General features: G+C 34.2%; 1 protein-coding gene across 1 annotated transcript in view; it reads left to right on the forward strand.

Annotated features, from left to right (window-relative positions):
* Positions 1-14790, forward strand: part of SEMA3C (semaphorin 3C) — a 204422-nt gene that overhangs the window by 117855 nt on the left and 71777 nt on the right. The window contains exons 5-7 of the mRNA XM_065939907.1: positions 282-401; positions 9392-9482; positions 13440-13559. Coding sequence (XP_065795979.1) covers positions 282-401; positions 9392-9482; positions 13440-13559 — 331 coding nt within the window. The remainder of the gene's footprint in view (positions 1-281; positions 402-9391; positions 9483-13439; positions 13560-14790) is intronic.

The raw sequence follows: 14790 nt of genomic DNA on the forward strand, positions 1-14790 counted from the left end.
TCAGATGAAGAGTAAGTTCATAAAATTTCAGAACATAAAGACATACCCAATATAAAAAATATTGAAATATGAGAGAGACATATCATTTTACTCATTCTCTGTTAGACAACCTTCCTCCTAAAATACACCATGGAATAAACAAGAGAATGGTTCTCTTGTTATCTCCTAACTAATTAAAAAGTTAGGGCATAAAGAAAAAAGTGTAGCAAAGTGTCACAGTAATACTTAGAAATAGCGAGAAGTCATTGGGCTTCTAACTGCTCGGTTTCCTTCTCTTTTAGCACGGCTGCGGGAACTTTGTCCGTGTGATTCAGGCCTTCAACCGCACGCATTTGTACGTCTGTGGGACTGGTGCGTTCAGCCCGGTCTGTGCTTACTTGAACAGAGGGAGGAGATCAGAGGTAAGTGTAACAATTACTCATTCTTATTTTGATGTTAGTGTCAAAGATTTCTTAAAACAACAAAAACTCGGAAATATAATTAGTGGCCATAAAAAATTTCAAGCCCTTTAAACAAAATATGCTTGGTTCCTATTTGCCAGGTTACTTAAAGTGTAGCCTTTTCTCTTGAACTAAATGCACAAGCTGCAGAAAATAAAGGAGGTGGTGTGATTTCATAATTACTCAGAGTGTAAGATAGTGATAATATTTGATCCCAAAGTGTGATGTTTGCAAGTGGTTCAAGATGATATGAAATATTAAAATTCTTAAAGAAAGGTAAAGCTATGCTTCTTAGAGGAGTACAGTTGTCTGTGTTGAGCTTGTCATTAGAACCACAGGTCTGTGATCAATTGATTAAATAAACTACTTCCTCAGACATCTGCAGTCTGTCAGACACTCCACTGAGAACGGTGTGCAGTACAGGCCAGTGATCACATAGCACTTTTCAGAGCACAGATTTTTAAATAAAATCATTTTCCCATGTACAAATTGCCCAACATACACTTCAAGCCTTAATTGGAAAGTCGGTCCAAAAAAATAATCTCCTTTGGAAAACCAGCATGAAATAAATTTTAATCACATTACTAAATAAGAACTACTTCAGTCTCACTTCAAAAGATCTGTTTCAAAAGGGAAGCATTTCCATTAATTAATCTTTTTAAATAATATCTTAAGAGCATATTTAAGTGTGAAAAGGGTTATAAAATTTTAAGCTTTATATGTTTTATTTAATAGCTTAAGTTAGTGTTTTTCCACATCATATTTACATATCTATAATATGTAATTAGTAATATAGATACAAAGTGCACAGTTTTATCAAACACCTAATGTATTTTTTTATTTAGTTTAAAATAAAAGGCCATGATACAGAACATTGTATTTTGAGAGAGTTCTATTTATTCATCACTAACATTGTATTTTGTAGTGATTAGAGGCAATACTTACTGCTAACATCCTCTTTGTACTAAGATACGGCATGTTTCTTGTACTTGAAACCACTTTGAAAATGAAGGTTAGGGTAGCACTTTCATTAAGTATTACATTTAATTTCTGTGACACGGTCCACCACCTTTTTACCTGTCTGTCTAATAGCAATTTGTTGGTCCTCAAAGGATCTTATATAACCCTGCTTGACATTTGGAACATCACATAGTTCTATTAGACTCTATGGCCCTTCCATTACATTGTGAAACTGAGTCAGTGCTTTCCCAGAGCCTTCAGTGATGCTTCTCATAGAGTCTACAGTTCCTGCTACATAGATTCCTAACATGGTTCTTCCCTTTTATCCACTGTCTTCTGTTCCTGGGAAAAAAATAAAGCAACACAAGTAAATGATGACTTTAAATAATGATTAACATTAATAAGAAACAATTGTTGGTTAATTTTGCTGTGCAATCTTAGAATATTACATCTCATCTCTGGTTGATTTTGTCAGATGCATCTGTAACATCAGTTCTCGTAACTGAACACTGTTTAAGCCCCTGATGCTGCCACTCATCAATCAGACAATTTTGACTTTGACTGATCAAGAATATCACAGGCATTCAATTTATTCCTTGTAGTTTTTAAAGCAAATTAATCACCAAACTTTTCTATTTATTCATCTTACTGTAGTTTTTCTCATGTCAGAAGAATAGCTGTGCGTTTTTCTTACCAATAGAGTTACTTAATCTTTAGCCTTCATCACTGTTTGGCATCTTCTTTCCTTTCCCCTGCATTTACTCTTTTTTTCTTCTTTAACAGTAGATTTCCCTTCCTGTGACTTTTTTCAGCCCTCTCCTTTCACTCTCTTTTACTTTATCACAAAACTTCTTGAACAAGTAAACTACTTTTCAACTTTTATATTCCTATTTTCCCTATCTTGCATTAAACCTTCCTAATCTGAATTTAATTTTCACCTACTAATTAAAACTCTTTCCAAACAACCAGGACTCTCAGTGATCATATTGATTTCCCTAGACCAATTTATTGCTTTCTCCTAGACCAATCTACAACATGTAATGCCCTCTATTTTTCAGCACCTTTATTGACATCTTTGGCCATGGAATATTTTGCTATGCTTTTTTTCCTGATCTTTCACCATGTACTGTCTTTCTGGTCCTATTTTTTCCTCTTGTCGATTCAGTCTACAAAGAGGTATTCATTTAATAAGAATAATGGCAGAAAAAAATCATGTCAGAACTTGTAAGCTACCTTTTGGATACTCATCTTTGTCTTGTGTCAAAGGAGAAGCAACTGAAATAATCTAAAGCATGAAATATCATGAACAGATCTGTGCTGTCACTTTTTTTATTTTGTGTTACATTGACTCTTCTGTTGTTTGTTTGTTAGCCTGGATATGATTCTTTTGAGTCTGAGATGCTATTGAAAGATACAAGTAGAAATATCAAGTAGGCAGCTGAGTATAAAGTTGGCTATATAAATGTTTGAGTAATTATCTTTATAGGAGTAACTGAAGCCCAAACAAAGTATAAGTTAATCGTGTAGGAAGAATACAGTGTGAAAAGAGAAGAGTAACTAACTATGATTGAAACTTGAGGATCTTCTAAATTTAAATAGCCATATGGAGGAAAAAGAATCTCCAAAAAAAACTAAGAAACTAGAGAAGGAGAGGAAAAAAAAACAAACGTGTGTTGGTGCTGAGAATAAAGACAAGTCATTATAAAAAGATACAAGTGAGCAACAATCCCAAATACCATTGAGATACAAGAAAGAAATCTAAAAATATAAGTGCTGAATTGTATACATGATAGGCATCAGGGATCTTGTCAAAATGATTTTCAATACAGCAACTGAGGTTGGATGCCCAACTAAAATGGATTGAGAAGAAAGTAAGAAGTCAGAAATGATGATGAATGTGTTAGTCTCTAAGAAATGTGATTCTCAAGGAGAATAATGTTTAAGAACTGAAGGAGTTGTTGAAATGATATTGTAAAGGATCCAGTTAATAAAATTAAAGAAAGAGTAAGGATAATGGAAAGTATACCTAAGTATGCCTAAGAATAAGATAGGATCTAAAGCATTGGTGAAAGGATTGGTCTTAGAGTAAGAGAAATATTTCCTGTCATGTATTAGTGGATGCATTAGTGTATAGGTTTTGGTAGTGTATGTATTTGGTAGTGATGAACTCAAGATGTCTCATTTAAGGACTTCACTTTTTCAACAACGTGCCAATCATATGAACTGAGAATAAATTAGGAGATCTGACAATAGTGGCAATGATTTGAAGTTATTAATGGAAGAACCAGTTGGCATTGTACCTTTAGAAGATACAAGAAGTGTAGAGGATTCATTTTAAGTTGATGATCACAAATCTGTACTATGTTGAATGTACCTTGTTGGATCACCTTTCGAAAAATGCTTAGAAGTTGGAGGCAAGTATGAAGAAAATAGATAGACATGTGTTTACAGGTTGCGGGTGCAATGAAAAATCACAGAATGAAGGAAATTAACACTTTTGCAAAAAAAAAATTAAGATTAAAAAACATGGACCATAAACTGGTTATGAGAAAGCAAGAAGGGAGAAGAAAGATGAATTGTAAAAAATAGAGTTCTTAGGAGATGAGTTTGAAGAATTGTTGCAGGATGCTTGAATTAGTGACTATTTGGATCTACCACATACTTTCCTGGTGATGACAAGATTTATACTCTACTGTGTGAGCCCAGCGAGGCTGTGCAATGGAGAAAGAAGTCAGTGGAGAACAAGTGATACCTACACAGTCTCCTCAATTCCTGCATTGACAGCTCTCACTATTACCATCAAATCAGTATATGACTCTGGCTACACATACAGGTTTACTAAATTTTATTTTTTCCAGCAAGCTTATCATTATTGGTTTAAAGAGTAATCCAAGTCTATGCCCCAACCACTAATGATGAAGAAGCTGAAGCTGATCAGTTTATGAAGATGTACAAAACCTTCTAAAACTAACCCCCAAAAAGATGTCCTTTTCATCATAGGGGATTAGAATTCAAAAGTAGGATGTAAGAGATACCTGGAGTAATAGGCAAGTTTGGCCTTGGAGTACAAAATGAAGCAAGGCAAAGGTTAACAGAGTTTTGCCAAGAGAACACACTGGTCATAGCAAACAACCTCTTCCAGCAGTGCAAGAGACGACTCTACATGTGGACATCACCAGATGGTCAACAGTGAAATCAGATTGATTATATTCTTTGCAGCCAAAGATGGAGAAGCTCTATACAGTCAGCAAAAACAAGACCAGAGGCTGACTGACTCTGATCTTGAACACCCTATTGGAAAATTCAGCCTTAAATAGAAGAAAGTAGGAACCACTAGACCATTCAGGTATGACCTGAATCAAATCCCTTATGATTATACAGTGGAGGGAACAAATACATTCAAAGGATTAGATCAGGTAGACAGAGTGCCTGAAGAACTGTGGACAGAAGTTTGTAATATTACTTAGTAGATGATGACCAAAATCATTCCCAAGAAAGAGAAATGTAAGAAGGCAAATTGGTTGTCTGAGAGGCCTTATAAATAGCTGAGAAAAGAAGAGAAACTAAAGGCAAAAGAGGAAAGCAAAGATATACCCAACTGAGTGCAGGGTTCCAGAGAACAGCAGGGAGAGATAAGAAAGCTTTCTTAAGTGAGCAATGCAGAGAAATAGAGGAAAACAATAGAACGGTAAAGACTAGAACTCTCTTCAAGAAAATTAGAGATACTAAGGGAACATTTCATGCAAAGATGGGCGCAATAAAGGAGAGAAATGTTATGAAGATGCAGAAGATATTAAGAAGAGGTGGCAAGAATACACAGAAGAACTATACAAAAAAGATCTTATTGACCCAGATAACCACAGTGGTGTGATCACTCACCTAGGGGCAGACCTCCTGGAGTGCAAAGTCAAGTAGGCCTTAGGAAGCATCACTGTGACCCAAGCTAGTGGAGGTGATGGAATTCCAGCTAAGCTATTTAAAATTCTAAAGCTGAGGTTGTAAAAGTACTGCACTCAGTATGCCAGCAAATTTGGAAAATTCAGCACTGGTCACAGGCCTGGAAAAGGTTGATTTTCATTCCAATCCCAAAGAAAAGCAATGCCAAAGATTGTTCAGAGTACCATATAGTTGTGCTCATTTCACATGCTAGCAAAATAATGCTCAAAATCCTTCAAGTTAGGCTTCAACAGTATGTGAACTGAGAAGTTCCAGTTATACAAACTGGATTTAGAAAAGGCAGAGGAACCTGAGATCAAATTGTCAACATCTGCTGAATCAAAGAAAAAGCAAGGGCATTCCAGAAAGACATCTACTTCTCCTTCATTGACTACACTAAAGCCTCTGACTGTCAGATCAGATCAGGTCAGTCGATCAGTTGGGTCTAACTCTTTGCCACCCCATGGACTGCAGCATGCCAAGCTTCCCTGTCCATCACCAACTCCTGGAGCTTACACAAACTCATCTCCATCGCATCAGTGATGCCATCCAACCATCTCATCCTCTGTCATCCGCTTCTTCTCCCTCCTTCAGTCTTGGATTACTCTTTAAACCAATAATGATAAGCTTGCTGGAAAAAATAAAATTTAGTAAACCTGTATGTGTAACCAGAGTCATATACTGATTTGATGGTAATAGTGAGAGCTGTCAATGCAGGAATTGAGGAGACTGTGTAGGTATCACTTGTTCTCCACTGACTTTTCCAATGAGTCAATTCTTTGCATCAGGTGGCCAGAGTATTGGAGTTTCAGCTTTAGCATCAGTCCTTCCAGTGAATATTCAGGACTGATTTTCTTTAGGATTGACTGGTTGGATCTCCTTGTAGTCTAAGGCACTCTTAAGTGTCTTCTCCAACACCACATTTCAAAGCATCAATTTTTGAGTGCTCAGCTTTCTTTATAATGCAACTCTCACATCCATACATAAGTGTAGATCATAACAAACTGGAAAATTCTTAAAGAGATGGGATTCCCCAACCACCTTACCTGCCTCCTGAGAAGTCTGTGTGCAGGTCAAGAAGCATCAATTAGAACCTGAACATGGAACAAGCAGTTGGTTCAAAATTGGGAAAGGGGTACATCTAACCTATATATTGTCACCCTGCTTATTTAGCTTCTTTGCAGAGTGAATCATGAAAAATGCTGGGCTGGATGACTTACAAACTGGAATCCAGTTTGCTGGGAGAAATATCAACTACTTCAGGTACGCAGACGATACCACTCTAACGGCAGAGAGTAAAGAGAAACTAAAGAGCCTGTTGATGAGGTTGAAAGAGGAAAGTGAAACAGCTGGCTTAAAACTTAACATTCAAAATAACGAATATCAAGGCATCTGGTCCCATCACTTCATGGTGAAATAGTGACAGAGTTTATTTTCTTGGGTTCCAAAATCACTGCAGACTGTGACTGTAGCCACAAAGTTAAAAGACACTTGCTCATTGGAAGAAAAGCTTTGACAAACCTAGACAGCTTATTAAAAAGCAGAAACATCACTTTGCTGACAAAGTTCCTTATAGTCAAAGCTATGGTTTTCCCAGTAGTCATGTACAGATGTGAGAGCTGGACCATAAAGAAGACAGAGCACCAAAGAACTGATGCTTTCAAATTGTGAGGCTGGAGAAGAGTCTTGAGAGTTGCTTGTACAGCACAGAGATCAAACAAGTCAATTCTAAAGGAAATCAACCCTGACTGTTCATTGGAAGGACTGATGCTGAAGCTGAAACTCCAATACTTTGGCCATTTGATGCAAAGAGCCAGTTCATTGGAAACGACCCTGATGCTGGAAAAGATTGAGGGCAAGAGAAGAAAGAGGTATAGAGAATGAGACGGTTGGATAGCATCACCAACTCAGTGGACATGAGCTTGAGCAAACTCAGCGAGATGGTGAAGGACAGGGAAGCCTGTTGTACTGGAGTTCATGGGGTTACAAAGAGTCAGATGTGACTTAGCAACTGAACAACAACAGCATTGTATAAACGATGCCCTCTTGGAAAGCGGACATGACTGAATTTTGCTTTTGTCACTGTTTATCTATGTGTGATCTTGGAAAAGTCATATTTTCCTCATTTTGGAGTTAATCCATGAAGAGCATTGTGTTAGGAACTGTCTAGGCTAGAGCACTGTGATTCTTTTGAGACTCTATAATTTTCCATTACCTCAGAGATTTCCTGCAATACATTAAGCTCTGTTTAACAAAAATGAAACAGTTTTTCTTTAAAGAGTCAAAACTTCAGAATCAACTTTGTTTTCTTCATCTTCTTGAACTATATCCAATTAGTTATTGATTGTCAAGCTCTATTTTCACTTTACAGATCTTCTCATATCTTTACCACTCTTAATGCTAAACAATGAGATCCTAGCATGTCAGATTATTATTCCCTAATTCCTGTACTACTGACTTGAGAACAAATTTATTTTCTGAATTCAGTGTCTGTTTTTACAACCACCATTCTCAGTCTTCTTAAAGAACAAGATAAGGTCCAATCTTCTTAAAACAATGTTTTGATCCTTTTATTCCATACTCAAAAATGTTGAGCTTGCATTTCCTTTGGGATAATTTTGGAAAACAGCCTAATAATTAAGGTCTTCCATCATCTAATACAACCTACAATGTGATCATTTTTTTTCTTTGAATTTTAGTAGTAGCTTTTACTAACTTTACATAAGTGAAAAGATAAATATACCAACAAAAGGCTCTCTCTCATTGAAGCTACACTGACCATTGTATTTCTAATTGAACCCGCTGTCCCCATTCCCTGCTTAAATTTTCTCCGAAGCACTGAGTACCATCTAACATACTCAATATTTTGCATGTTTATTCTTTTTTTTTTTTTTAATTTTATTTTATTAGTTGGAGGCCAATTACTTCACAACATTTCAGTGGGTTTTGTCATACATTGACACGAATCAGCCATAGAGTTACACGCATTCCCCATCCCGATCCCCCCTCCCTCCTCCCTCTCCACCCGACTCCTCTGGGTCCTCCCAGTGCACCAGGCCCGAGCACTCATATTCTTTTTATATTCTGTATTTCCATTCTCTACCTTTGGTGTGTAAATTACCTACAGTAAGAATTTCTGTCTGTTGTGTTCACTCTGTCCCCAGTGTTTTTTCAGTGTTAGGCACATAGTAGATGCTTGTTAAATTTTTGTTAGGTAAATGCATGAGTAAGTGAAGCATTTTAAACTAAATTATGAATTATTTTGTTAAATCTAGTACAATGCTTTCTGTAACAAAGTGGTAACATAAAATTTTATATTTTAAAAAGATCTTGATTATTTTGGAAGTATCATAAATCTTGTACACATTGTTTCTCTGTGAACAGTTTTCTTCTTTTGGGCAGTGTTCAACATATCTAGTTCAGGTTTACAATGATCCTTGATTTCCAAGTGTTGATTTTTTTTTTTTTAGTACAGTTGCTTCACGATGTTAGTTTCTGCTGTGCAATAAGTGAGTCAGCTATACGTAGACACATATCCCCTCCCTCTTCACCCCCATCCCACCCAGCTGGGTCATCACTGAGCACCAGGCTGAGCCTTCTGCGTTCTGTAGCAGGTTCTCACTAGCTTTCTCTTTTGCATGTGGTAGTTTATACATGTCAATCCTAGTCTCCCAGTTTGTCTCACCCTCCCCTCCCCCTGTGTCTGCATGTCCATTCTCTACATCTGCATCTATATTCTTACACTGGAATAGGTTCATCTGTACCATTTTTCTAAGCCAAGTGTTTTTTATTGATGTTGATCTGAGAACTTGTTGGATTAACTTTATGGGGAGTGTAATAGGATGAGAACTTGACCTGCAAAGGTTACTTTATAACTTACAGATGCATTTTTCATATAGGCCAAGAAAACTTTAATATAGTAAAATTGGGAAGGCATAAGCAACCAAGTAGAAGATGTGTTATTCATAATGATGCTTTGTTTTATGAAGAACAGTTGGTTAACTGAGATAAAGTAATTTATTTTTTTTGCATTTTCAATTTTATCTGTAATAAAGGACCAAGTTTTCATGATTGACTCCAAGGGTGAATCTGGAAAAGGACGCTGCTCTTTCAACCCCAGTGTGAACACAGTGTCTGTTATGATCAGTAAGTGGAAAATAAAAGGGGAGGTTTAAAAAAGGAAATTAAGGAAAATAAATACACTATACCATATGTCTATTTTGAATAGTTGTGTGGATGATAGTACATGAGTAAAATAATAGAAAGCAAGCTGTGAGAAATTCTAATTTCTTATTTCCAGTAGTATTCTTGAGTAAATGATAGCCATTTTTTTCATCTAATATGACTACTGTCATCATAGAGTAAGTCAACCATTTAAAAGTGTATGTATGTATACATATGTTAATAAATATTGTATGCATACATATATCAAAATATATTAGGAACCAAATTTCAGTGTAGTTGTTATTTTGTGTATTCTCTTTTTCTGATGTTTTAGTTATCTTTTACAAACAATTAAAACTGGTATTTCTTTCATGTGAAGAAATAACAAAAGTGCATATGTTAGCCAAGTACATTCTCTATGAAATGTCTAAAAGTTCCCATACAAAAAAACAGGTACTAGTGAAATCACTTTTTAATTTCCTCATATTTTGTAAATTATATCAGTTAAGAATCAGGCCCAATTGCTCCCTGCTACACACATAAACAAATCAATGTACTTGAGTCTCAGTCATCAGTGCCTATCTATAACTCACTTGAAAGACATTCTAAAATATGTAATTAAGACACTTCTGGAATACGTCTGACTTAATATTAGTTGACTATAAGACAAATCTTACATTTCAGTATGCCAATTATATAGTAAAAGCTTTTTCCTTTTTGTTTCTCTGTGTTTTGCCAGTGGTAAAATTGCATCATTTAACAAAAGAACAGGTGGGAAAATAATTACTGTTATTCAACAGACTTTGTTTTGATTCATTTAAAAGGCAACTCATCTTTCTTTCTCAAATCTGGAAACTAAATTAAGATAAGTACTCCAGCATTGACTAAAATGTGAACTTGGAAATTATCCAGTAAATTATTTCCGTATAGGCATTCAGATTGGTCAGGGAGGAAATGAAAATGTATCATTAGAACAAAAAATTAGAAAGCTTTGCAACTACAGGATATCTAATTAGGTCTGATGCAGAGTCTTTTCAAATAAGTTTCTAAATATTATTTAATAGAAGCAATGTCTCAGAAAGTATTTGCCTTTAGAAACTATGATTTGTATACTACTAGATAACTATAAAAAGTTTTCACTTATCTCAAGTTAAATGCTATGAATTTCTAAACTTAGAAATTCAAAATTATTGTTAACACTGATACTATAATTTTATCTCATCAAGTATTATTTAGAACAAAAAAGAGTTAAAACAAGGCATTATAAATTTTTCTGTTAAACTATATGATAAGTCATGTAATAGCTTTGCCCTTAGAGAATTGGATTCATTTACAAAATGAAGATTGTAATTAGTCTTCATTTCTCAAAGACTTTGATTCCTAGGCTCGTGTTCTTATACTATACTTTTTAATATTTTGATTGACATGATTTTTACTATCAAAGAAAATCATTAAACAATTTGCTTAACTTAGCTGAAACTAAAAAGAGCATGAATTTTTATAACCTTATATTTATCATTTTATTTATTCCACTGATTATCTCTGTAATACTATCTCCAATATTGTGCATTTCATTTGTATTGCCATCTCACTTTGCCATTTGATATTTTACCATTTCTGTTCAATTGCAATGCACTATATAACTTGGTTAAAATATCAAAGTGCCAAGAAATGTTGAGAATTAGAAGAATTTCAAATTTCACAATATAGCGTGGCATCTGACCCAATGCGCTAGTGTTCTTTTGCTATTTTTAGTAATTGTTGTAGCACATCGAAGTCAGATGACATCTCTTATTAAGGAACCTATCCAAAACCTCTTGAGATATTTTTTAGTCAGTGGAAGTACAACTGGAAATCAAAGCATTTTTGGATTAAAGTTTAAGTGGAGCAAGTTTATCTTTGCATAAACATTACAATGAAATTCTGAAAAAAAAATTTTCTACTCTTAAACAAAATTATTTCCAAAGTGACATTAATTAACTGTTTCTACACAAAATAAAGCAGAAACTTTATTATCTTAACTTGCTGTTAAAATTACTGAGAATTTATGACAGGAAATGAAGCTAATTAACCATCTAATTCTTTTTAAATAATCTTATCATTTTTATTTCTTTATTTTTAATTGGAGGAAAATTTCTTTACAATGTTGTGTTGGTTTCTGCCATACAACACAGATCAGCCATCTAATTCTTTTGTCGTATCTGTTGTTTAGTCACTTAGTCATGTCTGACTCTTTTGTGACCCCATTGATTGCAGCCTTTGAGGCTCCTCTGTCAGTGGGATTTCCCACACAAGAATACTGGTGTAGGTTGCCATTTCCTTTTCCAGGAAATCTTCCCAACCCGGGGATCAAACCCAATTCTCCTGCATTGGCAGGTGGATTCTTTACCACTGAGCCAGCCTTTGTTTAAGACGTAACTAAAAAAGTGGTATGCAGTAGGATTAGAATCAGTCCTCTCCACAATAAACTATGCTCTGAGAAGTCCTTTTTTTTTCCTTCCTGGAAACAGATATGAGATTATAATTCAGAGCTGTGCTAATAAATCTATTGAATATCAGAAATGGATAATCTACTTTTTGGGGGCATAATTGGGTATAACAAAGCTGTGAAATAATTAATTACAAAGTTATCTCAATTTAACATTGTATCTACAGAATACTTGCATAGATGCTTCACAAATGTTCACAGAATTGTAAAGAAACTTAATTCCTCAAAATCCTTTCATACACCTTTTTTTTGTTATCTCCCTATAATCTGTTCCCATGGACTTCAGCTCTCTACTAGGAAGCAGAAAAGGCAACACAATGCCTGACATACCCACTTGCTAACTGGTAGGGGTCCAGTTTGTGACCTGGTGAGCACAAATTGAAAACATTCCATTCTTCATTCTATCCTAATCCAACTGGTATTGCTTATTACTAAACAGTGAGCTTAGAATGCTTTAAAATGTTTCAGTTCTGTCAAAATGACCACAATCTGGAGTGGCCAGGGGAGTAATTCTAGAACATCAGATGCCTGGTAGGTTAGTGGGCCAAACTTGATAAACTTTATTGTTTTTTCAACTTAATTATTGTTTTGTACAAAAAAGTCACACATACCAATTTGCTATTTACTCTCCTTACTAGACTAAAAATTAATGTAGATGTTAACAAAGAAGCAAAATATCGAATGTTATGCACATACAGATTAAGATATCTTATTTTGTCAATAAAAATGATAAATGAATTCAATCTTAAAATATCTTTTTTCTTGACTTTAAATTTTATTTTATATAAGTTAATATGTTAAGCTATAGGTGGCTTATTAAAATTGTATTATATTATTAACATAATGTTAATATGTTATGTGTTACAATTGATAAAGTAGCATTTTGTTTACCTTATAGAAAACTTCTAGCATCAAAGAACAAAACATATACTTTTAATGATGAAATTGTGTTAATCATAGAGTTTTTAATATTCAGCAAGTCTTATCTGATCATAATCCAGTTCCCATAGAAGATTGAGATTCAGGGTGCTAAATGACTTATCCCTAATTTCCAGTTTGTTAATTCCTGCCAGAGTTGGAAGTCAAGTTTTCTGATTCTTAGAGTATGTTTTTACTTATTAAAAAAGTAATAAGTAAGCCATTTCTTTATTTTTATCCCTATATTATTTCTGCTATTACTGATACACACTATATGAACATAGGCATATAGTATAGCTAAGTCAGACAGAGGAATTTCATCTCTATATAGAAAACGTTGTTTTGATCATTATATGTGAGACCAGATTAAACTTTATCCAATTTTTTTTATTTGGTGGACAATGGAAAGCAATTAGCAACTTAAACACTTAAACACTCTGTAATATATGTCATGATCTAATAAGCAGATTTTAAAAATACCCTTTAAAACATTTGATTTGCTTTTAATTTTGTTGACATTTGCTTTTTCATAGATGAAGAGCTTTTCTCTGGAATGTATATAGATTTCATGGGGACAGATGCAGCTATTTTTCGAAGTTTAACCAAGAGGAATGCAGTCAGAACTGATCAACACAATTCCAAATGGCTAAGTGGTAAAATAACAGTTTATCCATTTTTTGAGAATCAGACTTTAAACTACTTTGTTTAATTTTATAATGAAAATTGCATTAAAATTATTTAAAAAATTATGAGTAACAACAGTTTTGTACTCTGTGATTTTAAATATTTAGGCTAAATAAATGAATGAAATGATCCATGTTTCATATTATAACTCTTTACAATTATGGAATTATCATAGGATATATTAATAATAAAACCACAGTGATATTCATCACATGTGCCTATAGACAAGAATCTTCTCCAGTTGTTTAATTGTAACATGTTACACTGAAGTGTCATTTATTCATTTGGTCTGCTTGTATATTTTAATGTCAAATCTAAAATTTTTCCTAAATTTATGACAGATATAATGAGTAGAGTTTATTTAGAAACTCTTCCTAATCGTTTTATGCTTAGATTCTAAAGCTATAAAAGTGGTATATATTATTTTTTTCACAAATTGACCAATACTTTATGGAAACTATAAGTATGATAATTTTATTATATTCAGTATTCAGATGTTTCTAATTTGGGGGGTCACATGGAATTCACATGATGAAAAGTGCTTATTTGACTTTAGTGTACAATTCCAAAAAGTTGCTATTGTTTAGAGGAGGAAGAAACTGCTAAGATCTTTGTCATTTCACCCTGGGGATAGTTTAAACTGACCTTAAATTTGGCAGTTCACTCTACATTGCACAGTTAAGCATGAATCACTATAGTTGAGCATCCTATTTCACTGATAGACCAGCATAAGAAAGCATCAATTGTCCATTTACTTCTTCAAATTTTTCCTCCAGTACATCTAGAAATAGAGTATTCTAAAGGTTGTTTTGTTCTTGAAATAAGGAATCCTTCTATGTCTTCAAATGACTGCATTTTTTGTTTTGAAAAGTTTCTCCTTCATTTCATATGCTGTATTTTAAGAAAAATGTGTTTTTCAGATCTTGGACTCTGAACTCTTCATTCTGCCTCAGTGAATTTGAATTTATATGCACTAGATTGAAAGCCACACATTTAAAAACAAACTTTTTTTTCTGTGAAATGGCTATCAGATCCCATGGGAAATAGCTGGTAGAAAACTTCAATTTTTGAAAACTCATCAAGGCACAGATTTGGCAATTACTGTACTTTCAGAATGTATTGCAGACAGAGTAAAATAGTTTAAACTATAATGTTATAGCTGTACTTTGTGGCACTTGACTTTCAAAATGCAGTATGTTT

The sequence above is a fragment of the Muntiacus reevesi genome, chromosome 6, assembly GCF_963930625.1.
Source record: "Muntiacus reevesi chromosome 6, mMunRee1.1, whole genome shotgun sequence".
Taxonomy (NCBI): Eukaryota; Metazoa; Chordata; class Mammalia; order Artiodactyla; family Cervidae; genus Muntiacus; species Muntiacus reevesi.